The sequence below is a fragment of the Lepidochelys kempii genome, chromosome 11 (genome assembly GCF_965140285.1).
Source record: "Lepidochelys kempii isolate rLepKem1 chromosome 11, rLepKem1.hap1, whole genome shotgun sequence".
Lineage (NCBI taxonomy): Eukaryota > Metazoa > Chordata > Testudines > Cheloniidae > Lepidochelys > Lepidochelys kempii.
In genome coordinates this window covers 60,592,364-60,619,052 of record NC_136390.1, presented here as the reverse complement: position 1 = coordinate 60,619,052, position 26,689 = coordinate 60,592,364, and the positions used below count along the sequence as shown (strand labels likewise).

At 41.1% G+C, this 26,689-nt stretch overlaps 1 protein-coding gene across 5 annotated transcripts in view; it reads right to left on the bottom strand.

The window, feature by feature from the left end:
• Nucleotides 1–6,825: 6,825 nt before the first annotated feature.
• CARF (calcium responsive transcription factor) overlaps nt 6,826–26,689 on the bottom strand; it is a 70,113-nt gene continuing 50,249 nt past the window's right edge. The window contains exons 15-26 of one of the 5 annotated variants that reach the window (XM_073306466.1): nt 24,933–24,973; nt 21,537–21,674; nt 21,048–21,101; nt 20,296–20,459; nt 17,706–17,862; nt 17,193–17,344; nt 16,325–16,463; nt 12,547–12,661; nt 10,890–11,091; nt 9,132–9,294; nt 7,935–8,098; nt 6,826–7,724 (exon numbers count right to left, since the gene is read on the bottom strand). In XM_073306466.1, the coding sequence (XP_073162567.1) occupies nt 7,379–7,724; nt 7,935–8,098; nt 9,132–9,294; nt 10,890–11,091; nt 12,547–12,661; nt 16,325–16,463; nt 17,193–17,344; nt 17,706–17,862; nt 20,296–20,459; nt 21,048–21,101; nt 21,537–21,674; nt 24,933–24,973 (1,835 nt within the window). In that variant the 3' untranslated portion in view covers nt 6,826–7,378. Of the gene's footprint in view, nt 7,725–7,934; nt 8,099–9,131; nt 9,295–10,889; nt 11,092–12,142; nt 12,662–16,324; nt 16,464–17,192; nt 17,345–17,705; nt 17,863–20,295; nt 20,460–21,047; nt 21,102–21,536; nt 21,675–24,932; nt 24,974–26,689 lie in introns of those variants that run through there. The other 4 variants (XM_073306467.1, XM_073306471.1, XM_073306469.1 and 1 more) reach the window with 4 other exon arrangements.

Sequence of the window (26,689 nt, the reverse complement as noted above, 5' to 3'; positions counted from 1 at the left end):
ACATCCCATCACAGGCCATTGGGCCTATTTACCATGAATAGTTAAAGATCAATTAATTACCAAAATCATGTTTCGTAGTGGGAGCGATCAGAAATGCCGGTTTCTAGAGCTTTCGGGCTGGTAAAGTGCTGGCTTATGGATAACAGCGCTTTGACTGTACAATACTTAGCTATATGGAGGAAAAGATACCAACGGTAGCAAGTGTTTTATACATCATCTGAAATAAAGTGGTTAATTTATGACATGAAACAAGTACTGTATGCACTACGTTGAGCTCTCCATGAACAGGACCATAAAATATTGGCGATGCAGAGAATCCAAATAATCTTTTTAATCACATATACACATCAATACCAGAAAAATCCTGCTCTCAGACTGTATACAGGTCCAGGATTCCAGACTATGGACTACAACAGTAATAAAAAACATAAGTGCCCATGTCAAGCAGTCTCTCCGAAGATTGGTTTGGGGCACATTGGCCATTATCAATTAAATATTCTTACCCCTTTTCTACTTTTAGTCTTATTTGAAATTTTTCCTTTATATATGAAACACCAGTAATCTCCTATCATCTGCAGGTCATATAATCTGTTGCCCTTTGAAAGTAGCTTAGTCTGCATTTAGAATGGGTTTTGGTTCTTCCAATAGTTCTTTTTTAGCCCATAAGACTTTCACCTACTTCCTTTTGCTCTTTCTCATGCCTGTTCTCAAAATATCGGTCTTGTGGTATCAACCATGTTAAAGCAAAACTACCAAAAGTTTCAAAAAGGAAATAAGACTTTTCTTTACAGTCTTTGCTCTAATCCAACTATTGTTTCGAGAGTTTATTTGATAATGCCATGGTTTACATTGTTATATATTACAGCAAAAGCCCCTGTGACATACTCTCCTTTAAAACACAGAAATAACCAAGTTGTTATTTTAGTACATTGTAATTTGTTTAATTATCCTGTCACTACATGGTATTCCCATTTACCAATTAACAGTCAGGTCCCAATCCAGGAAACAATGGATATGCTCAGGTGCATAAAGTTAAGCAGATACATAAATGTTTGCAGGATGGGAACCTTCGTGTTTAAATAAAGGCTATTTGTATCAAATATTTGCACTTCAAAATAAAACTTTGCCAAATAAAGGTTATATTACAGTGAGACTCCACAGGCTACCTTACCTTTTGTATTTCTTTTCCCTTTATTTACATTTTATGATTTTGTTTCATTATTACAGATTTGTCATTTAATTAATTTTTTGCATGTTAATTTTTATTGGCAGAAGTAATAAAAGTAAAACAATTTTTATAATTTTTAAAGTAACAAATAGGTTTTATATATGTTTTATAAAAGTAACTTAACTGGTTTGCAAATATTACAAGAGCTAGATAGTTTAACACATTCAACAGCATTATGGGATCAAATCACTCATTTCAGAATGAATGGGACGACTTACTTTATATCCCTGTCATAAGAAAACTGACAGCTTATTTGTAGGTTTCAGAGTAACAGCCGTGTTAGTCTGTATTCGCAAAAAGAAAGTACTCCTTTTCTTTTAGCTTATTTGTAATATCTATCAGTATACATCTAATTTTTTTCCCTTCCAATTTGTTTGCACTGCTACTCTCCCCACACAAAACTCAAGGACAAAGGGTTGCAGAGTTCACCCAGCAAAAATTTCAATTAATTTTCCACATAAAAACACTGTGATACTTAAGGCATTCCTCAGAAATAATTTATTTCAGTTCACTGGGACATGTTAGACTATTTTTGTGTTTGGATTTTTTTGTCTGGAGTACATGCCATGTTACTTTATTTTTTTTCATTATGTTTCCACGTTTACTATGTTTACTTCTTTTCTTTCACATATATACCTCAGTTCTGTTACGACATGATGCAGGGTTTTTCAAAAACCTTTAAATATGGATCACATTTTAATACAGACATCTTCTGAACCACCTCTCATTTCTGACTCTGTGGAACACCTTCCTTCCAATTTATGATCAAAACACCTCTGTAGCAACTAAAGCAATTGCTTACATAGAAAGGTAATATTGGGGGGATATTTAAATTTATTTTAAGGTCTTTTAGTGTAGTCCGCAACACAGGCAGCTGCTGTTCATGAACCTCTGTCAGGATCTGATCCTGCATTAATTGAAGTCAATGGCAAAACTCTCTGACTTTATTAGGAGAGGGTCAGGACTTTAGAGAGTATATTGCAGCCACCTATGGATTGTATATCTATTTAAAATCCAATAAAAATATTTAATCAGAAAATAAACTATGGAAAACGTATATATCAAATTGTCTGCAGTTCTGCTACCAAATTCATCATCTAGTATTCTCTAGTCAAAAATATGATAAACTTGTTTATAATATTACTGAGTTTATGACTCATTCACACTGCAGATCTCAATGATTAACTAAAAAGAAAAGGAGTATTTGTGGCACCTTAGAGACTAAGCTTGATTAACTGTTTAACATAAAACAAGCAAGATAAGATAGAGCCAACAGCTAAACTGAATGTTACAAAGTCTTTAATCACAAATCTATTGAGTTGGTGGTGCTTCATAGAATACATAGTTTTAAGAAAGTCTATTTCTTTAACATATCCAAGTGTATTTTTCCTTTTACTCTATTTTAAGAACATTCACATGAAAACAAGATCTTTGCTTCTCACAGAATGGTTGGAATGGTTTTGTGCAAACTTGTTTAAAATGAGTGGTACCAAGAAATGACTAATTTTGATCTTTTAAAAAAAATATAATTTAGGATTTTTGAAGTCCCCATAGGCTCTACCCCCCACTGAGATTTGCTATTTCTCTCATCAGCAGAGGGTGGCAGAAGCTGCCTGAGGCTTGCACAAACGGTTTAGAAAGAACTGCTACTAATATCAGTGAGGAAGGGGACATTTGCTCAACCTCACACACACACACACACACACCCTTTAAAAAACTGGTAGCCTAAGAACTAAGCAGCAGCCCCCGCAAAATTAAGGCAGCTGGCTGAGCAGGAGAGAGAAGAGGATGGATGAAGACATATCCCATCCAAGCAGTCTGAAGAAGGGGTTGGGAAAGAACTTCTCTACTCCAAATCACATACAAGGGCAGCTGGGCAATGCTGGGGAGCTCAGTCAGCTGTTAGTGCTGAGCTCCCACTTCCTCCTGTTGCTACTTATAGAGCATGCCCTAGCCCTCCTAGAAGCCCTTTCATCTGCTATGATGAGGGAGAGGAAAAAGTGTAGGGCCTGTATAACTCCCTTCCACCTCCTCCCCTCAGGACTTGTTCTCTTGCACCTGCTGGATGTGGGGGTGGGGACTCCTTCCCGCACCAATACTGTATTGTTTACATAGCTGTTGTTTGCCAGACAGCTGCACCCTCGGGCACTTTCTGCTGCCTGATTCCTGATGATGGTATAACAATAAGCTCTCAGCAGGGTATAGAGCATGGCGAAGGGAGGAAATATAGGGGCCAAAGACCCACTAATATATATACACATTTCTTTAAAAACTGGTTATTCATTCAATTTGCCACTCAAACAAAAGTGGTATAAGCAGTTGGAGTCAATCTTTAAGGGTTTTGATGCCTCATTAACTGTACTAATTCCCATCCTGGACTCATAATCCATTGTGACATGATTGGTTGTGTGTAAATGATTATGATGTTGCAAACAAAGGATTAGGCTTTCAAGCTGTGAATAATCAGCAAGAACAAATAAATCCAAAAGAAACCAATATCTGGTGTTTTCCTACTGACAGTTTCATAACAACAAGGAAAGAAATGTTTTAAAATATTTGCAGAGAGACTTTTCAACAGCTTTTCAAGAACTGATTTTTTTTTTTTGCATGAAATGGGTTGCTTCAGTCTTGAGTAAACATTAGTGTTCATATTGGCATCACTTGAACATACAAAAGAATTACCATACCAGATCAGACCAGACCAGTGGTCCATCTACCAGCAAGCTGTCTTTGATAGTTGCCAGTACCAGATACTCTGGATTAAACTGCAAATCCTTTCACCACTCCCCTCTCAAGGAAAAATTATGGAATAACTTGCCTGTAAACAAAGTTTCTTCCTAATTTCCATCAGTTAGTGGATGGCTTATGCCCTGAAGCATGAGGGTTTATATCCCTTGTATATAAAAAAAATAATATCTACTATTATTGTGTTCTAATTCTCCATATGACTAATTTTATTTAGAATCCTATTAAGTTCTTGGCCTCAATACCACCTTGAGGCCATGAGTTTTTCAGCTTAATTATGCTCGGTGTCAAAAAGTATTTCCTTTTTACAGTTTTAAAATTGTTGCTGTCAACAATGGCACACAGGATTACTCAATTTACCTTCTCTATACTAATCATTGTTTTTTATACTTTTGTATACTAGGTTTTCAGCTGAGTTATCCAGTACAAAATATGCTATTGATCCACAGAACAAATACAGCAAGAAAAAATGAAGCATATACGTTCCCACATTTCCTATCAGTTGTGACAACCTTGTTCTGCCAACTTCCTATAGTAGTGAGAACGTATTTACATATTCAGGTCTGTGTGTTACCTGATGAGATTGCAAACAGGGATATCAAACCTGAAACCAACACTTCATTGCACATGAGCAAAAAATCATCATATTTTAAATACTTTAGGTTTATTACCAACCAGTAGCCTGGCCTGTAACTGCACTAGATAACTGAACTATTGGGAACTGAGCTGATGGAATATTTATGAGTTAGCAGTAGAAGACTGTGTATGAAAATACATATGTAATTTAGAATGAAAATGATCCAATAGTTATTTATCAAAGAATCACCTGGATTCATACTATGAACAAGTTAGACAAGTTTGGTGTGGTTTATTTTTTCTTTCTTTCTTTTTTTTTTTTTAAAGAATATCCATTACAACTGCCCAGTATTTCTGGAAATCAGGCCCACAATTTCTTCCAGTATCTCATCTCTGTTCATATGCTCCTGTCAGTAAATTCTCTGTTGCCTCATTTTAATTTTCTTTATTGTTATGATGATTCAAGGTACAAGAGACTTCAGTGCTCTACTGGATGTTTTTAAGTTGATATCTCTCAGGATTAGTTTTCCTCAGACAATAGCATGTCAGAAATATATTAATTGCTCATGCACAAAACTGGGTCAGCTAACATGTGGAGAACTCTAAAACCTACATCAAAAATTTACACCATACTGCATTCATCATGATTAATATCCTTCAATAAGTGACATTTCAGTCCATGAAATATACAACCTGTTGGAACAGACAGAAGCTATGTTTTCCAATCCATCTTCCAGGCTCCCCACTCCCATTTTCAGTATGATTTGTTTTTATGTAGCCACTTACAATATGTATTCCTATAGGTGTCCTAACCAAAGGTACAGTCCTAAAGTCCTCATGCATGCAACTTCCACAGAAGTAACAGATACACATAAATTACAAAAAGAAAAGGAGTACTTGTGGCACCTTAGAGACTAACAAATTTATTTGAGCATAAGCTTTCATGAGCTACAGCTCACTTCATCGGATGCATTCAGGGGAAAATACAGTGGGGAGATTTATATACATAGAGAACATGAAACAATGGGTATTACCATATACACTGTAAGGAAAGTGATCACTTAAGGTGAGCTATTACCAGCAGGAGAGCAGGGGGCGGATATAGTGGGGAGATTTATTTACACAGAGAACATGAAACAATGGGTGTTAACATACACACTAAAAGAAAAAGAGTACTTGTGGCACCTTAGAGACTAACCAATTTATTTATTAATTCTAGTCTCTAAGGTGCCACAAGTCCTCCTTTTCTTTTTGCGAATACAGACTAACACGGCTGTTACTCTGAAACCATACACACTTTAAGGAGAGTGATCACTTAAGGTGAGCTATTACCAGCAGGGTGGGGGGATAACACCCATTGTTTCATGTTCTCTATGTATATACATCTCCCCACTGTATTTTCCACTGAATGCATACGATGAAGTGAGCTGTAGCTCACGAAAGCTTATGCTCAAATAAATTGGTTAGTCTCTAAGGTGCCACAAGTACTCCTTTTCTTTTTGCAAATACAGACTAACACGGCTGCTACTCTGAAACCTGACATAAATGACAAGATCAGACTCAATGAATCATCAGCTCTTCAAACTGTTTTCCTTTTGAGAGATCAGCATGCGCCTTCATCTCACATTTTACCTTTTTCATACTTTTTTTTAAAATCGGTAATGACAAAAGATAGGGTTTCCGACATTTCTGACTAATTCTCTTGGAAATCTAACCTTTGTACAAATACATTTAAGTGGATATTCTTTCGTTAAAACCATATCTTGTCTTACTAACTTATTCACATCCTCTGAGATAAAAATACTATTTGATCATTTTCAGCCTTAGCATACATGTGTTTTCATACAGTACATTATATAGCTAGCACAAAGAAAAATACTGATACAGCTTAGGCCCCAATCCTGCATAGATTTATTTATACGCTTAACCTTTTGCACTGTGAAATGTCATGTTGACTTAATTAGGACTATTCACATTGGGTAAAGTTAACACATCTGTAAATCTTTGCAGGATCAGGGCCTCAATCTGTTTTATGTTGACTAAGGTACCAGAAACATATTTTGCTGGTGCAAGCCTGACATAAATGGCGAATAGTTCTCAAAACTGCTTTTGAGAGGGAAGACATGGGGAAAGAGCACATCTTTTCAGTCTGTTAATATATTTCTAAAATCTAACTCTTTATAATAATGATCACATTAAGATTTTAAAAAGTATGAATAGAAACGTTTTAATTAATTTTTATTTAATTGAAAACTTTAATTTAAAATTTCATCTGCAGTGTTGAAAAACATGTAAAACTGCGTGAAACACATTTCAACAGTCTAAACTTTAAGCCATATTATCAACCTCCCAAGCATACTGAAGCACAACAAAAACTACAGCAGCAGCCAATGAGCACTTTAAACTTCACATGGCTTCCTGATCAACTGAACTCAGAGAGGTGTTAAAATCTTTGTTCAATTTCTATTTGTATTAAATATGTTGTTTAGAATGTGAAGGTATCGTAGGATCAAATATAAATAACAGAAAATCTTAACCTTATATAAAAATATCCATCTTGCAGAGAAAAACAAAATGGTGAAAACAGGTTTCCTTCTCAAAGCGAACAGAAATGCAGATTACCACAATGAAAAATAAGTTTACTTCAGCGTTCACAGCAGAAATCCGGGCAGGAACATTTAATTGTTACTTAGAAATTGGGGAAAATTACTTTTATTTAAAATTCACGTATTTTTGTAACATTCAACTAAAAAATTCGCGGTTTCACTTTTTGGCTTCTCAAGCTGCATCTGTGCTGTTAAACCTGCCGGCCTAATTTCCTCAAACTCACTAAAACAATCCTTTCAAAGTAGGCCGTGGTACAGCAATGCCATGAATCAATCTTAGCTCAATATTTGGCAGGCCCTCCGAATCCTTTCCCTGTCTTATGTGGACAGGGACATATCTGCGCTGTAGCCCTTGAATGCCTGTTGGAAGATGATGGTGGGTAGTGGTCAGGTCTAGAATACCTGCTTGATTCACACTCCAGGAGTTATAAATATCTTTCTTGGGCTTCACATGCTGAGAACTTGCCGCCATCATCATGAGTTTTCGCTCCAGGAAAAGATTCATCAGATCTTTCTTGAATATTTTCCAGTGGTTCTGTTCCAGAAAGCTTTGACACAGCTCATCATCACTGAAAAGGATAAAAGACACTTGGTGAAAGCCTGGCTCCATTTCAATCAGTGATAAAACTCCCATTGATTTCATTAGAGCCAAAATTTCACCCTTGAATTCTAATTAAGTGAGAATGAGTTTGGGTAAATGACAGCCAACAAGCTTTTATATTTTGTTGAGCACTAGTTCATGGGTACTGTCTCTCCCCAGACGCATTAATTTCACTTACCTGGGATATTTCGGCTGTAATTTGTGTAATTTCATTATTGTTGTATGATCTGCTAATTCCTCAAACTTCTCCTTTTTCAACCGAATGATCTGAGCTCCCTGACTGACCAAAACCATGCTCCGATTATCTTGCTTATCTTCAGGTAGAAGATGCTGGCTTATCCCCTGAGGGGTAAACAAAACAATAGAAAGCTATCTGCACATCACCATGTACTCTGGATTGGTGTACTGGTACACATATATCTGAATATTGCTCTTGTTTATGTTGAGTCGTGCAGAATTTGACAGTAAACTTTAAAAAAAAATCATTTAGGAAGTAGTTTGAGAATTTGTCATTTTGGAAATTCTTTATAGCTATTAGTGACATTTTCTAGATTTTGAAGAAGATTTTGCTACTGTATAAACATTGTATAGAGGAGTCACCCAAGCAAGCGTAGAAAGGTCTCAATTACCGCATCCCGACACCAACCTGGACACCAGAGGAAATTCATCTTGAGGAAGGGCAATTGGTGCTATCACTGGCTGCTTTCCCTCATGGTTTTTGTCAGGGGGGAAGCAGATACAAGTTTCTGTTTGGACTCCATAGAATCTCCATCAGCAGAGAATTTTTAGGGGATAACCAAGGCAAGCAAAGATCACAGAGTCCAGGTATGTCTCCTCCCTGGCTACTTTAATAAGTGGAACACAACAGCCCAGAGTTTGTGGATATGCAGAAACTTTCCTCCATGAGGTCATCTGGCATCATCCCTCACTCTGCACTAGCAGTATGAAGTAATATGACAACACTTACCGTATGTCAGCTCTTATGTAAGGTAATAACCCCATAGACTTGAGTTAACAGGAAATAGCTTCTACGGCAGCCAGCCTTGGAAATGTTGAGGGTTTTCTGTGATCCACAGACTTGGAGAGTACATATGATTCTTTGGGGCAATCTGTTCCCTTCAGCAGGGGTAGAATTTCTCAAAGCATTCCACGTCATCTCCTCCACAAAGAAGTCCTCTACTACAGGACTGATTACTAAATATATGGACCGTGGGACACAAAGAGCTGATTTGCACAAGTTCTCTACTTCATAACATTTGGAGGAACAGGAATGTGTAGCCTTTCAGGGTTTGTGTGACTGTGAGGTCGGAAGAATTTTTGCTACTAGATAAGACACAAACTTATAACAGCAGCTTGCCCTTCTGGATGTACTCACCAGGAGTTCCCCTTTATGCACTTCATCGACCCTAGTATAAATTGCTGTGGCAACAGCAGTGGGTATTTCTCCATATGGTGTGAGAACAGTTAGTTTCTTCCGGAACAACCCTGATATTTCTTTCTGAACGACTTCTTTCTCATCATCACTGAAGTCATCATATCTACAAAAATTTTAACTTATTTTGAACCATCCTTTACAGGTATTTATTGTGACACTACCTCAAGCAAGGCAATTGTTTTTCACATCTAACAAACCAACATGAATAGAATTTAAACAACTTTGTCATTTAATACATTCAAATATATTAGCCTCTTTTCTGTCCTCATTCTCTTTGATTTCTCTGCTACCTTTGACACAGATGAGTTCCTCCTCCTTCATAACCTCTTCTTCTAAGGTGTCTCTAGCTCAGTACATTCTTGCTTTTCTTCTTACCCTTATAACTACCCCTGGAGAAACTTTTTGGAGGCCCCACCCCCTTCCTCCCTTTCCCTGTTTGAGTCCCCAAGTGCCCTGCACTCCCTCTTCTCATTGTAGACTGGTGGTGGGCAACCTGCAGCCCGGGGGCCGCACACAGCCCATCAGGGTAATCCGCTGGCAGGCCGCCAGACAGTTTATTTACATTTGCACGGCCTCCCGCAGCTCCCAGTGGCCATGGCTCGCCATTCCCAGCCAATGGGAGCAGCGGGAAGTGGCACGGGCCACAGGGGTATGCTGGCTGCTGCTTACCCCAGCTCCCATTGGCTGAGAACAGCAAACCGTGACCACTAGGAGCTGTGGGCAGCCATGCAAATGTAAACAAACTGTCTGGCGGCCCACCAGCGGATTACCCTGATGGCTGCAGGTTGTTCTAGACTCTCTCCATGGGTGACCTCATTCACTCACATAGCTTTAACTGCTACCTCTATGCTGACGACACCCTAATCTATCTCTCTATCCCCAACTTTCTCCCTTCAGCGCCATCAGTGATCTCCACCTATCTATCTCCTGGATGTCTCACCACCACATTCAACATGTATGAAAAGAAACTACGGTAATTATTTCCTTTTTCTCTGCATAACTTGTTCACATATATGTCTCAAACTCTAAGTTTTTTGTACCAGTCTTCTTACAATGAAACACACTGTAGTCATGATATAATAAGGAGGTAATTTTTTTCTTTGTAAAAGCTGTTCTGTGCTTGCAACATTGGGCCTGATTTTCACCTCATTTTACATCAAAGTAATTTCATTCACTTCAGTGGAATTGCTGCTATTTGCACCACCATAAGCAGAACTGATCGAAAAATTAAAATCTATGTTTGTGATAAATTTTGAAGTTCTCATTTTGAAGCGTTCAGAATTGAATCATCTTTCTTTTTTTAATTTCTCAAATTCCCCCCAATATTTTTATCATAAAAACATTGATATTTTTGTTGCAGTAAATAAAAAAATTGTAATAATTTTGATAATGTTTTAGATTAACATTTCCAAAGTTTAAAAAGCACAAAGAATGCATAAATCAAGAAAAAAAAATTGACAAATTTTTCACACACAAAAAAATTGCTTTCAAAAAATCGCTTTTTTCCCCCAAAGAAACTTTTCATTCAAGCACCTTTAGCCATCTCTAACCATTAGTGAGATGAGAAGTGGGTCTCAGAAATACTTAGGGAAGTATAACTTTATTTATTTCAAGTCCTGGTGTAGAAACCAAGCCTGGGACTTCTACTCTTATTGCTCCGGATCAGTAATCTATGGAGGGACCCGTAACTCATCCTACCTTCTACTGTCACCTCTGTCCTCTTTCTCCAGCTTTGTGTGTGCATTTTTATATTTCCTATTTAAAGCCAGGTATTGCCTTTTGAAATTTTCATCCTTCTGAGGATTTAAAGGTGGGACATACATCGATTTCAGATTACTCAGATCCTGCACAGGAAAGGACTTCCACATAAAATTATTGAATCTTTTTCTGCCTGTGATGTCTGCAAAGAAAGTAAATGAAAGTTAGTCAAAGCTAAATTATTTAATTCTGAGGTGATCCACCAGCATGGGTCCTTATACCTGCATGGAGTTCTGCTGAAGTTAATAGGACAGGGGTGACCAACCTGAGCCTGAGAAGGAGCCAAAATTTACGAATGTACATTGCCATAGAGCCACAGTAATACGTCAGCAGCCCCGCATCAGCTCCTCCACCCCCGCTCCCAGCGCCTCCCACCCACTGGCAGCCCCGCTGATCAGCACCTCCCCCTCCCTCTCCACACCTCTCGATCAGCTCTTTCGTGGCGGCGTGCAGGAGACTCAGAGGGGGAGGGGGAGGAGCGAGGGCATAGGAGGCTCAGGGGAGGGGGCAAGAAGGGGTGGAGCGGGGGCAGGGCCTGTGGCAGAGCCAGGGGTTGAGCAGTGAGCCCCTCCCAGCACATTGGAAAGTTGGCATCTGTAGCTCCAGCCCCAGAGTCGGTCCCCATACAAGGAGCCACATATTAACTTCTGAAGAGCCGCCTGTAGCTCTGGAGCCACAGGTTGGCCACCCCTGTAATAGGACATGGTGTGGGCACAACTGTCTTTGCAGGATTGAGACCTTGCATGCCATTTAATTATGAAATGGTGATAAGATCCTGCTCACCAGTGGAGCTCCAGGACTAGAGGCCAATGAAACCGGGGTGAATTGTCAACTTCCCAGCAAAGGCACCAGTGTGATTTTTAAAAAAATCTCTTTCCTAATAGAAATAAGATTTTCAAGACTGGGAGTTGAGAAAACAAGGCTTTGACCAATTGTATTGTGTGCCTTGGAGGCATGTGCAACCACAGGCGCTGGCTTCCTCATTTCCCCGGGGGTGCTCAATCCCTGTCCTGACCCAGACCCTGCCCCCACTCCACTCCTTCCCCCAAAGCCCCATCCCCACCCCTTGCCATCCCCACTCCACCCCCACCTCTTCCCACCCTGTTCCACCCACTCCCCCAAGCATGCCCTGCCCTTGCTCTCCCCTCACCCAACGAGGCTTCTTGCATGCTGCTGAACAGCTGATTGCGGTAGGTGGCAGGCGGTGGGAGGAGCTGATCGGTGGGGCCACCAGCGGGCGGGAGGGCTGAGAGGGAGGGGGAGAAACTGATCTGCGAGGCTGCTGAGCACCCACTATTTTTTCCCCATGGGTCCTCCGGCGCCTATGTCTGTAACCCTGAAAAGCATAGGGTTAGGGCAACGTTCTGTTTTGTGAGTATCTGTGACTCCCCCTTCTCTCTCTCCCACTGCTGAGTTCTAACTTGGCCTAGGAAGTCAGACTAGAATGATGGTCCCTTCTGTCTTTAAAATCTATGAAGTTATAACAAAAAATACAGATAAGAATAACACAAAGTTACAAGTCACTAACAACTATGCTATAGGCTGGTAACGCTGAAGTTTTCCAAATTATGTATGTCTGGAAATCACTGTAACATACCAGTCTCCATAGAGTAATAAGGACTGAGTTTGGGAAAATCCATTTGCTGACTGATCCACTTGTGATAGGATGGGCAAGTGGTGAGATCAACCAGACGTAAAACTTCACATTTTCCCTAATAAAACAGATGAGGAGAATAAAGTTAATACTGCAGCACTGCCTCTGACTTCCTAATGCCTTGATTTCCCCACTTGTAAAATGCAGATGATATCTACCTTCTACAGCACTTCAATCTATGGGCGAAAAATACTAAGAGTTAGGTATTATTATATTAGCCATGGACTACCATTCAGTAATAATACTTAACACTTGTGGAACTTTAGGTCTTCAAAGGGCTGTGCAAATTGTTTATAAAATCCTTGCAATACCTCCTCGGTAGGTAGAGAAATAAGCATTATTTTCATTTTACAAATAGAGAAACTGAGACACAGGAAAGCTATGTGGCCTTGGAAAAGTTACCTATTAATTCACTGACAGTGCCAGGATAAGAACTTAGTTCCCAGCCCACACTGAGGCCTTGTCTACACTACAGGGGGAGATCAATCTAAGTTATGCAACTTCAGCTACATGAATAACGTAGCTGAAGTTGACATACTTAGATCTATTTACCGTGGGGTCCACACTACGCAATGTCGACCGGAGACGCTCTCCCATCAACTCTCCTTGTGCTTCTCGTTCAGGTGGAGTACAGGAGTCAATAGGAGAGTGATCTGCGGTCGATTTAGCAGGTCTTCACTTGACCCACTAAATCAACCGCCGAAGCATCAATCACCACACATCGAACCCCTGGTAAGTGTAGACAAGGCCTCAGTCCATCAGATAACAATGCCTCTCAGAAGTATTCAATAATCCCATCTCTAGAGAGGTGTCTTTTTCCTACACAAATTATTGTACTGTCCATACTGTAAATTATCTCGGATATAGCAAACAAATAATCTCTAAGCAAATTAGGAACCATTCCTGCAACCTCTTAATCAAACGAGCAGTTCCACTGAGGACAGCAGAACTACTTGTGTAAGCAGAGAACACTCACTGTCAGAAGGTTCTTACTACTGGGAATCTTTCCATCTACTTCAATGGGCTTTAAATAAGACCTTTATAATATAGCTGTTCAGCAGTAATCCATTGAATTAGGGCTATCAGGGCTTTGGGACCTGGAATATCCTTCCAAATTATTTTTGTATAATTGTTTGTTGCGAAGTGACAATATATTTACACTGAAAATAAAACAATCATTCAAACCACACCATATCAAAATGGTTATTGCATATAAATGCGAAAAATACACCAATTATTGTCTTTTATTCTGGATTTGAGCACAGTGATTGAGCAAAACATCCACCACTATATCGTTTTGTTCTGCACAATTTTATTGGCATCTTTAAGTTGGTGTTATCAAGCTGCTGTGCCATTGTTATTAAATATTTCAGAGAGTCCAAAAGTATGCTAGGTACCACTCAGGAACAAGTGAAAAACAACCCTTGCCCCCAGCAATCTTATAATGTATATTCAGACATGACTCAATAAATGAGGATCAAAAAGTGACAAAAAGGAAGAAGAGGTAACTAGGAAAAAATAAGGGTTATAATAAATGGATGACATTGCAATTCAGTATCTCCATGGATTTTAAACTCACTTTCCATAGGCAACTTGGCAGAAATTATTTGAATTTCATTAAAATTCCATTACTATATATATATAGTTTCATATGTAGTACTATCTGTGTACAAAGCCAGTGTAACCCATCAGGAAATATGGATGATCATTGCAGTATTACACCTGAAAATTTGCAGGGTACTTTCTGCATGACTGTAAGTAATTTCAGTACCTGTTCCCTTAAGAAACTATGGTGTCCTCCCTTTAAATTAAATTTGTTTCTGTCTGCCTACCTATCTCAGGCATTTCTTTTTCAGCCAATTTTCTGGTACCAAGGTAATGACATCTATATTTACTCCTGGGGGAATTCTGCACCACTGTGCATGAGCAGAATTCACATCCCCTGCAGATTTTTCTTCTCTCCAAAAACAAACAAACAAAAAAAATTCTGCTGGAGAGGTGCTTCAATTACACCTTTTGCCCACCAGGAGCTGCTGTGGCACAAGAATAGAAGGCAGACAGCTCAGCTAGTCACAGATATATATGGTATATGGGGTAGGGACAGATAGAGCCAGGTACATGGGACTGCTGGGGTGGGGGTGGGAGGTCACATAGACTAGGGTTCAGAAGGGCTAGTGGGGGGAACAGACTGGAGCGAGGCCTGAACGGGAGTGGGGTTGCTGGGCCATATGGGGATTGGGGATGGCTGAGTGGGGGTGCAGGGATATGGGGACTCGGGAGGGGTGGGCTGAGTGGGAGTGCAGGGCCACATGGGGGCAGGAGGTGGCTAAGTGAAGGTGCAGGGACACATGGGCAGCTGTGTCTGACTGACTGGGAGAGGCTGGAGTCAGCCAGGGTCTGCATGGGGGAAACGCCACAACTCTCTAACAATCCCCCCCACAATGCCTCCCCCCCAAAACAAACAAACCCTGTTCCATACTTCTCCCCCACACACCCAACAATCCTCCACGTTCACTCCTAGGCTCCTTACCAGCAATTAATTCCCTCTCCCTCAGCTCCTCCATTACCCTGACTCCCACAAGCCTTTGCACTGCTTCTGAGGCGTGTGGGAAATACGGTTCTGGGTTTGAATTATTGTAATTAATATAATTATTGTAATTAATAATATAATTAATTGAATTATAGTAATGAATTATTACTCAAAGTTCTGCATTAATATGCCTAGTAAGGAATCTATTTGTCAAAAAACATTTCCTGAATCTTTTTTGTTGTTTGTATTGTTACAGACGTACTTGCTGACAGGTATTTTGAAATAAATTACCAAAATAATTGAAACTGGCATGATTATATTGTGTTATTAATGAAAAATAAAATATGCAGAATTTTAAAATATTGTTCACAGAATTTTTAATTTTTGGTGCAGAACTCCCCCAAGAGTATATTCTAGTGCAAACAAGTGCTCCCATTGAGGCAAGAGAAATGTTCCTTCACTTTGGAATGGATTCAAGAACAGGGACAGGTACAGCATTCATGGCAATATAGTTTTCTTTCCCTCCTAGCATGTTTTGTTAACTACCATTAATAAATATTTGTTTAGCACTGAAAATGAACTAGGTGCTTTACAAAACTTACAGGAGATTTAGGGTATATTTATACTGCAGTTAGACACCCACAGCTGGCCCGTGCCAGCTGACATGGGCTTGAGTTAAGGGGCTGTTTAATTGCAGTGTAGATGTTTGGGATGCAGCCTGAGCTCAAGGACCCTCGCACCTTACAGGGTCTTAGAGCCTGGGCATCTAGCCTGAGCCCAAACATCTACACTGCAATTAAACAGATCCTTCGCCCAAGCCCTGTAAAGCCAACTCAGCTGGCACGGGCTAGTGGTGGGATTTTAATTGCAGTGTAGACATACCCTACTTCCTTCTGTGAAGAGTTTGTGGTTGACAGGTCAGATTCTGAGAGCCTTATTCACGTTGAGTAGTAACTTACTCTGCACAAAATCAGTATGATTACTAGTGGAGTAAGGTACCACACAGTGTGAGCAAAGGTATCAGAATCCGGCCCTACATAAAGACTTGACACCATTAGCAGAAAAAAAAAAATCACCAAGGGGATGTATCTGGAGAAGTGCTTCATTCCCCACTTTCACCTGTTATGGCTGCTGGTCACTGTTTTAGTCTGCTGGCCCAAGATGAACAGTATTGGGATGGATGGATCATACCTGAGTAATGAATATTATGCTGGCTGACTCCGGGATGTCCCGGACTATCACTTGTCCATAGTGAAATTTCTCTGCTTTGCAGTAACTAGCAATTTTCTCTACTGAGTAATCAGGCCACGTTGCAAAGAGATCTAGACCTCTGAAAAGGAAATAATGCAGACATCTTTTCATATGACCACTTAATTCCAACTAGAGGACTCAAGGAAAAACTTATTTCACTGAGGAAAATGTGATCTTTTTAGTGTTCCAACTAATGGGAAGGAGGTGCTTTTTCTGGCTTAGGTCCTGATTCTGTAAGTTACACAATGCAGGCAGACCCCTGCGCATCCTAGAGCCCCAGTAACCATGGAGCCCCAGTAACGTGCCTTAGATTGTTCTAAGAGTGTTTATAGCATGGATATAAAAAGCAGAATAATATTTTTGAAAGGAATAAAAGCACAAACATCCTTATGTTCATGAACTTCAGCAGACTTTAGTGCTCTATGCATTCATTACAATGCAAACATGGTTTTCCCCTTCCCATTTCTTTCAAGGTATAATGAAAACTGTACACATCACAATATTCCTTCAGTACAACTGTATATAAGACTCTGTACTACATGAGATCAAGCTGTAGAACTGTAACAGTCACAAAGAAACAGCATCCATTAACCCACGTCCCTCTGGAATGACTGCTACTTCATTTCCAGTAACATAATCAGTGAAGGCAGTAAAATCTTGCATAGAATAGAGGTTACTATACTACACTGTTTGGGCACTTTTTAGTAGAATTAGAATAGCTCATACTGTACTTGAATAGCCAAACAATTCAGCAAGTAAAAATGAAGTGGCAGAGGCAGGAGGGAGTGATCTCAGTGGAAGAAATTACTTGAAGAAGCTGAAACGATACTGAAATTCTTTCTGAAGCTCCTCATCTAATTTATTAGCAAAAAAGTCCTCTTTATCCACTACCAATAGTTCTGTTTCCTCCATACAGACAACTGTTGCAATTCTCCGCCTGTCCTTTAAAAGAGCAACTTCCTATATACAGAGAAAAAGGAAAAACTGAGTTACGGCTGGGAGTTCATCCTCCAACTTTATATGCCAAATATTGACCTTATTGGGAGACATTATATAGTCATCTAACCTAGTACGCTGTCACCAACAATAGCCAATACCAGATTCTTCAGGGGAAACCCTGTAAAAGGTGGTCATGGGATAACCTGCTCCCAGGGAAAGTTTCCTCCTAGCCCCCAATAGTTAGCTTAGCATAAGTGCTGAAGCATGAGGGTTTATCTTCCTTCCTTCCAAAACTCATGATTATTTATTTTACTGTTTAGTAAGCATACAGCTCCCCTTCGATCCTAAGACTAACAGAAGTTTTACTATAAACACCACTCACCCCAAATCCAGCACCTTTGCGAAGCAAAGTTGGATCTGGGTCAGTAAAGGCACTGCTCCCATCCTCATCTTCAGTAATGGCAACAGTACCAAAGTAGATGAAGTAGAAACTGTTGCCACAGTGCCCCTTCTTTATGATGACTCTCCTGCGTCCAAACCTAGAACACAGGAACACCGATTCTATTCCCACCTAGCAGAAAAACAGGCCTGTACTGGGACTTCTGCTGGTCAGACTCCCTCCCCACCATTGCTAATCTTTTAGGGAGTTTGGATCCACTTGGCAGCTAGGGTCTCTCTCCGTAATGAGCTGGAATGAACTGGAACCTCCAGAACTGTAGGGAACTTCAGATGAGAACTCCAGAGCGCTCTATTTTCTAACTCAGAGTGATTTTATCTGGCAGATACCTGCTGACGTCTGTTTTATTTATATAAGATACAAGCAGTCAGGAACATGTGTGCTTGAACTGGTCAAAGAACATTCTTGGTATTTGCCTCTGCAACTTGAGTTCAATTCCTGTTCCCTGTCAATCACTTCTCAGGGCCAGCCTTGCGGAAGAGTTGTGCCCACCTTCTAGGAAGGAGTACCTCAGCTTACTCTACAGTAATAACCGTCAGTGAAGAAGCTGCAAAAATAGTCCAATCGAGACCTCCACTGGGGAGAAGGCTAGTGGCTGAGATGTCAAGCCCTGTAGAGGAGCTGATATTCAAGTGGGAAAAGTGAAGGGATTTCTAGAATTATGAGTGAAGTGGAGCCCAACCCCTTCCACAGCCCTCATAGAAACATATAATTAAATATTTTATAATGCAGTCAAGCAATGAAATAAAACCACCATAATGTATTGAACTATGTGGCACACTGTGAGGGAACTCATCACTTAACAATAAAACCGTGATTACTCTATGGAAGAATTCACTATATAGAGGAAACTTCTCTGTTCTTCCAGAAAGGAGAAAAGAGTGGTGGCCAAAAGAGGGAGAAATAGAAAATGAAACTAGAGGTGAAGAATATTAGACTGATATTTTCTAAAGGCACTGAAGTGAGATGCAGGAGTCACTGGGGCAAATTTGATGGTCTGTGTTATGCTGGAGGACAGAGTAGATGATCATAACGGTCCCTTCTGGCCTTAAATTCCATGAAATCTGTAACACCATCAAAACACTATAAACACTCAACATCATCATCCAGGAATAAAACATGTGGAGCCCCACTGCACAGATCAGCACTTTTGCGATGAAGGCAGACCCGGCTCCAAAGCCCTATCTAGCTAGGGGGATGGTCAGGAAGAAGACAATGGCTTTCTCTACTCCCATAGAGCCCTGGCTGGCCTGAGAACTGGCCCCTTATTCCTGCGGTCAACTGTCCTCCAACTGGAGGGGGATGCCACCCAAGAAGGAACAGTGTGAGCTGCAGGAGAGGGCACATGCTGCACTGCAGGAATCCAGGAAGCCCAAAGGGAGCTTAAGCTCAGGATTAGGCCCAAGGAGCAGCCTGAGTGCATGATCCCTATGAGCCCGCACCCACACATAAGAATCAGCCACTGCCCAATGGGAAGAGGGTGCCTTAATCTAGGACTGAGGATGAAGGGGTCATTGAGAATCTTTGTGACTGATGCAGAGTTCCTTTTAGGTCTCTTGGACCTATGATATATTCCCATGGACTAACGGCTTTTCACAATGACTCTGGGGCTTTCTGCATGCTACTAAAGGGATAGATCTGTGCATTGGAGTGATTCCTCGGTGAATTCCTGCCTCCTCAAAGTCTGGAAAAACCTAACAGAGACTGGAGCCTCCACCACAAATACACACCAAGGGCCAAATTCAGAGGTAGGTGTGCACAGGAGGAGAGGCAGGCAAGCAGGGCTCAAGAGTCACACCCACTCAAAGGTGGCGTCCCACATGGAGTTCACATGTGGCTCCAGAGGGTCCATGAGGCTCCATGAGGCTCCATGAGGGTCATGGGACACAGTTAACACATTTTAGTGTGTGCATTCCTTGACCTTGACACCCCATGCTTTGTGGAGATCACAGTCTCCTACTCCTGGTAGGAATAAATTCAGGTTGGAGGGGAGTTCTACGTGGGAACACCATTAATGCTGCTTTTGTTATTGCAGCATTAATGTACCCCCTTTAATACCATACGTGTGAACAGAGTCTGAATGCAACCCTCTAAGAGAAAGGCAAGAAGTGGGAGACAGATAACATTTAAACCGGAAAAGCTTCTAACATGACATTTTTGATTGAAATCTCAAAGCTCCCTAGGGGATTTGGATGCCCAATTCCTACTAATATTTATGAGAATTGAATGTCCAAATTCTTTGATAAGTGTAGAAAAGTCTCACTCTAGAGTGTAAGAGACAGATCAGTATGTCACCGACTACACAGAGGAAATTAGATAAAGACAGCAAAAACATGAAGTCATCCTTCAGGCTAATGTACATTCAATAGACACACCATAGACTGAAAATAAATGGAGAGTTATCCATGTAATTGTTCTAATTTGGGGCTAAAAAGTGTCATTTGGAAGCTTGAAATATGTACAATTCTAAAAACAGCTTTAAAGAAACATTACACCTCTTCACAAGAACATTTACCGTTCAAAGCGAATCACTTTAGCCAGAAGCAACTGCAGATTCAGGCTATATTTTCGGTAGCTTTCCACAAACTGCAACCAGCTTTGTAACAGCTTTATTTCCTTCTCAGTTCTCCATTCTGGTTTCTTCTTGGTTATTTGGATTGCCTTGAGAGGAAAGTGATCCTGGCAAAACATCACACACTCATTAAACTAAGGAGTCTCAAATGAAAAAACAAACAAACAAAACAAAACAAACTCCAAAACAAAAAGAACCTGCACTCCAGAAGACTAAACAGCATCATCTTCCAGAGATGTAATAGAACTAATCCCAAATTGTCTGTTTTCCATTTCACTTGAAACTCAGCCATCAGTGTCCAGAAACCAATTTATGTGGTCCAATGCAAAGCCCAAGCACAGACAAGGAAAACAACTGTTAACAGTGGTTGAGCTATCCCTGCCCGCACAATATTTTCTGAAGAATATTTCTGATTAAATTGCTTGTGTTTATGTCACACTCTTAAATTCTATGTATCTGTAAATGTTGTGAAATGGTTTCTTTGGAAATATTCAGAAGGAATGTCAAATGACAAACAGGGTTTAGTAGATGGACAATTGAAGCGTCCTTGCATAACAGGAGTGAGTTCCCCATTGTGTTTGCTGGAACTCACAAATTCCTGCTCCTCTTGCATGGGGACCCTTAAAATATTTCAGTGTCTTGCCCTGTAGATGAAAGGAGAGCTGGCTGTAAAACAAGACAAAGTGCATTCAGACCTTTCTGATCTTGAACTCGTTGTGGTCAAAGGACAGTTTGGTATATTTCTTGTCCTGAATAAAAAAGGGGTGAGGAAGAGGGAGAGGCATTGATTGCATTAGAATTGTCACAGAGATAGTGAAATACACAAACATTTCAGTGACAAGGCAAGCTTCTGTAAAACTATTGTACAAACATATTTTAACTTTAAGTTCACCTCTTCAATAAAAAAAAACAACCACACACTAGAAAGGATTTAAAATAAAAGCCCATCAGATTTACTGAGAAAAACAATAGATTTACATTAATATATACATAGCGGGCAATGCAGAAACCAGGAGGAGGCCACTAGTTCCTAGAACTGAGCCTTTTCTGAACTGGCAATTGGTCAGGCTTTGATGTAAATGCTCACAGCAGCCTGGGTAATGGGCACATTTGAACCGAACACAGAGATAAATCATTATAAAAAGGAAGAGGATGATTTTATTCTATGTTGTAAAATCCCTTACTTCTTCCATACCAAAGGCCAGGGATTCCTGGGCAGTCATATCAATGAACTGAAATCCCCTGAACCCCATCAGTCCCTTCCGGAATATCTTGCACACCTTGTTCATGACTACGATATCCAAAGCAAGCCTGTAGAAAGTCTTAAAAGAACAAGCACAGAAAATCATTAAAGTCCAAATTAAAGTATAAGCATTTGTATTTATAATGGGAGGCACCATGGTGTAGGTGATACACTGGGCGTTCGAAAACCTGGGCTCTGGGCTCTGTCACTGCCCTCTTTTGTAACCTTAGGCAAGTCACTTCACTTCTCTGTGGCTCTGTTTCCCCTCCTCACTCTTTGTCTGTCTTACCCATTTAGATTGCAAACTTTTTGCTCTCTCATTATGTGTGTCCCCAGCCCCTAGTCCCATGGGGCCCTGATCTCAGTTAGAGCCGCCAGAGCTACTGAAATACAAATAATAACCATTACCATTTAATTTAACTAAGGCCTCGTCTGCACGGCTGGTGGCGTGTATGGTACATATAGCTACACACAGCAGTATACAGCCTTTCACTGTGGCAGGGAAAGGCTCCAGAAGCAGAGAGGCAGCAGGACACTACCAGAGTTGTTACTCTACTTGGCTAAGCAGTGCCTCACCTTTACATTGTCATTCATACCCGTGCTAGGGGGACATGCAGCATAAGGACTCTATACGCCGCCCTAAGCATATACAGCCTAAAGAGCAGAGCTACAAATCCAGTTCAATTATACTTTATTGGCAAGAAAAGCTGTACAACTGCTGCCATAGTGTAAACGACACAGACCGCATAGGTACCTTTGGAAAAATGGCTAAAGATTAGATCTGAAGATCTGCTATGCGTATGTTTTTACTCTCCATTGCCTTCATATCTGGTACCTCAAAGTTAAGTGATCACAGTGCAACTAAGAATTTCCTCCTCCTCCAAGCCATGTCATTCTTCATTAGAAAAGGGCTTGGGGAAAGGGAGAAATTTAATTAGCTTAGACTAATGTGCTGTTTAACTATTACAGAATGGAAGCTGGTGCTCTGTTAGCTGTCAATAAGGCTGGAGAATGGATGCCAAGGGAAAGCAAACATTAATTTTTGATGTGGTTACAGACTTTTGGGGAGAGCAAAAGTGCATTCTATTAACATTACCACTATTATACCAAACAGAAGGGGGAAAATAAGCGTTTAACAGCTTAAGCAGCTATTTAGATGGTGACAGAGTGAGTTCTGCCTTTTTAGACCAGCAGGCAATCACCTCACCCCACTGGGAACAAAATGCCTCCTTAATGGTAACAAAAGAGTCATTCCGAGAAACTAGAGAAACCCCATTAGCCTGACACATGCTGAATGGTTCACAACCATCTTGTAAGCAGAACACTGAAGACACTGTATGGAGGACATTTGAAATATAACAAACATGGCTAAGTAATCTGAATTGTAAACAGTTTAATGAATGCCAACCCATTAAAAAAAATAGACCTTGACTACTGGCTTCCCAAAACACAAATAAGAACATTAGAACGACCATACTGGGTCAGACCAAAGGTCCATCTAGCCCAGTATCCTGTCTTCCGACAGTGGCCAGTGCCAGGTGCTTCAGAAGGAATGAACAGAACAGGTAATTATCAAGTGGTTCATCCCCTGTCGCTCATTCCCAGCTTCTGGCAAACAGAGGCTAGGGACACTATCCTGGCTAATAGCCATTGATGGACCTATCCTCCATGAACTTACCTAGTTCTTTTTTGAACCCTGTTATAGTCTTGGCCTTCACAACAAATAAATCTATCATCTGTGTCTCTACACTGCACTAAATGTAATTGGATTGGAAAGCTGGGCAACCTATACCATAAACCCAAACATCTAGTTAGTTTTTAATATAAAAGGTTAAACTAAAAGCAGCAATGGTTCCTAGATGCAAAGATAGTGAGGGCTCAGGATGGGGAAGGTATTGGATCAGTGGCTTCTCTTTAAATAGAACCAAAACTCTCAACTTGGGAGGGATATCATCCCCCCTGCTTCAGGGCTTAAACTTTCTTTTTGCTATTGGGGTGTTAGGAAGAAACCTTCCCTGGGGGCAGGTTATCCCATAACTGCCTTGTCATAAATATAAAGGGAAGGGTAACCACCTTTCTGTATACAGTACTATAAAATCCCTCCTGGCCAGAGGCACAAAATCCTTTTACCTGTAAAGGGGTAAGAAGCTCAGGTAACCTGGCTGGCACCTGACCAAAAGGACCGATAAGGGAACAAGATACTTTCAAATCTGGGGGGGAGGGAGAGGAAGGCTTTTGTTTTTCTGTTCTGGGTCTGTCTGTTGTGTGTGCTTGCCGGAAAGAGATCAAGAAAGCAAGCAATCCAATTCCATTAGAATTAGTAAATAGTAGCAAGGAAATGCGTTAGTTTACTTTTGTTTTGGCTTGTGATTTTCTCTGTGCTGAGAGGAAGGTATATTCCTGGTTTTCTTTTGTAACTTTAAAGTTTTTGCCCAGAGGGAAATCCTCTGTGTTTTAAATCTGATTGCCCTGTGAGATTAGCTTCCCTTCTAATTTTACAGAGGTTCTTCTTTTACCTTTTTTCTAATAAAGTTCTGTTTCTTTTAAGAGCCAGACTGATTTCTCTATGGTCCTAAGACCCAGGGGTTTGGGTCTGTGATCACTTTGTAACCAATTGGTTAGGATATTATTCTCAAATCTCCCCAGGAAAGGGGGTGTAAGGGCTTGGGGGGATATTTTGGGGGAATAGGAACTCCAAATGGTCCTTTCCCTGATTCTTTGTTAAATCACTTGGTGGTGGCAGCGTACCCTCCAAGGGCAAAGAGTTTGTGCCTTGGGGAAGTTTTACCCTAAGCTGGTAGAAATAAGCTTAGGGGGTCTTTCATGCGGGTCCCCACATCTGTACCCTAGAGTTCAGAGTAGGGAGGGAACCCGGACATGCCTTTTAAACGATTCTTGCACTTTCCTCTGAAGCATCTGGTATAGACCACTGTTGGTGGTAGTATGCCAAATTAGCTGGACCACTGATCTGATCCACTGTGTTTCTAACTCGGCCAGCCCCTATGCTTGCCGAGAGTTCCCACTACAGGGGGAACCCCTCAGCTGTTCCCTTAAGGCAGCTTTCAGTCCCCTTTGCATTGCTGCAGATGAAGATGTAGCCCTAAATGTTAAACGTCTGCTAATCTTTCTTGACAGTTAACATTACTGTTTGTGTTCATCCCTGTCAGGGCCCCTTGGAAAACACATCTCCATTGATTTATTTTAAGTGAATATACTGCCTGAGAAAGGAGCTGGAAGCTAAGTCAGCTATTTTACTCAAAGTAGCAGGAGTAACAGTTTATATTGACAGAAAAAAAGCCGACAGACATTGAGGTTTCTGCAGGGTAAAAGATCATACCTTCATTCGTCTTTGCTGCTTAGTTGTATCCAGCTTACTACCTACAAATAAATAATAAAGCAGCTTGTTTTAAACAGTGCCTTTAACACTCACTAATCAGATCTCAACATGTGCTGCTGTAAGAAGATAATTATTTCTGATGGGATATTTGTTGCAGTTTATTCTGGGCTCCGAAAACTTTGTCTAGACTGGGCAAATGAAGTTTCCTTAGCAAAGAGCCTATAAAAGACAGTCAGCTTCCATCACTACATGATAGAGAAATGAACAGATTGCCTGTTGGAGTGAGGGATTTGAAGAGCACGTTCCGTCTGATAATTCCTGAAGAGACTTCAGCCTCTTTCATGGTTTTCTTCAGTGAAACTCAAAAAATAAAAAAATTTAAAAATAACAAAAAAAATTCTACTTATATAGGGGGAGGAGTGCACCATAGTTTATCAGTAGATGGGGAAGTAGGCAGGCAGCTATCACCCAAAGTGTAGTGAAGAGCTGGCACGGTATGAAAGATAAGGGGACAGGGCAGTTTCTCAATCCAGACCACTGGGAGGAACATCAGTTTAATTTATTCTCAGCATGTGCTGGAAGAAAGAAGCAGAGAGTGAAGAGAGCTGCCCGAATCGGACGCAGATCCACACTGCTGCCCTCCCTACCTCCCCCCAACTACAAAAGGTGCTTTGTTGCTGTGATTAAAACCAAGTAGCTCTATGCAAATTAGCTGCCTGCCATTCCCCCTGCACCTGTGCTGGTCCTTGCTGGGGAGTGGGAATCCCTGAGATGGGGGAAAGAACCACAAGTTGAGCAAAAGAACCACCAACCATAAAGGAAGGAGGAAAAAATGAGAGAAAGAAAACACCAGGAAAGAAAATGAACAGAAAAATTGACACACAGAGGCAACTCTACCAGGATCTGGCAAGAGGGGCACCCACCAACTCCTCCCAGTGGACAGGAGCAGACTGGGAACTGGGGTAGGTGGACCTGTGACCGGTGGGCTTGGCACTGGTAAGGGGACAAGCTAAAGGAACAGAGGCCTCCAGGGCTTGGGTGGAGATTGTGTGCATTTGGGATAGGGAAAGCTGAGGCTGTAGGAGGGGAGCGATAGGCTAATAGGAGATATTAGGCCTAGGAAACAAGGCATGGCTTCCTGGTAAACCTAAGGGGAGAAGCCTCTCTTCTGGGTCAGAGGCTTTGAGCAGGGATTTTCTCTCCCCTGCTACAAGATGGGGGTGCCTATCAGGCTACGGCCAGGAGTTTACTTGTCCCTGGTACTGACCGAAACAGGAACAGAGCTTCAGGTCTGTGGGAAGTGAAGAGTGTCTTATCTTGTACATGGTTGCGGCTCCCCAGAGTAGCCTTTGCCTACTACAGCCAGAGATTCCGCAGCCATGTCAGGCCTTTGTGACAGGTTCAGAATCCAGCTACAGAACTGAGGAACCCTATGGAAACACCCCAATGCAGCCCACATCAATACCCTACTGCGGGAAACTCAGCCCCCAGCACCTTCCTCCATATGGAGGCTCCTCCACCACCAGATGGAACACCCCAAGCCCAGCTCCTTCCTCTGCAGGGACCCCAGCCCTCAAACACCTTTCTCCTCATGAACACCGCCCTACACCTATACCCCTCTGCAGGAGCTTTCATGCTCCTCCCTGTGGTGTCTCCTACAATCTCCCATAGGTTGCACTTTCCTGACCCCTGCTCAAGCAGCCCAAACATTCCTTCCTTTGGGACTCAGCTTTGCTGTCCCGTCCCCCCCGTCCACC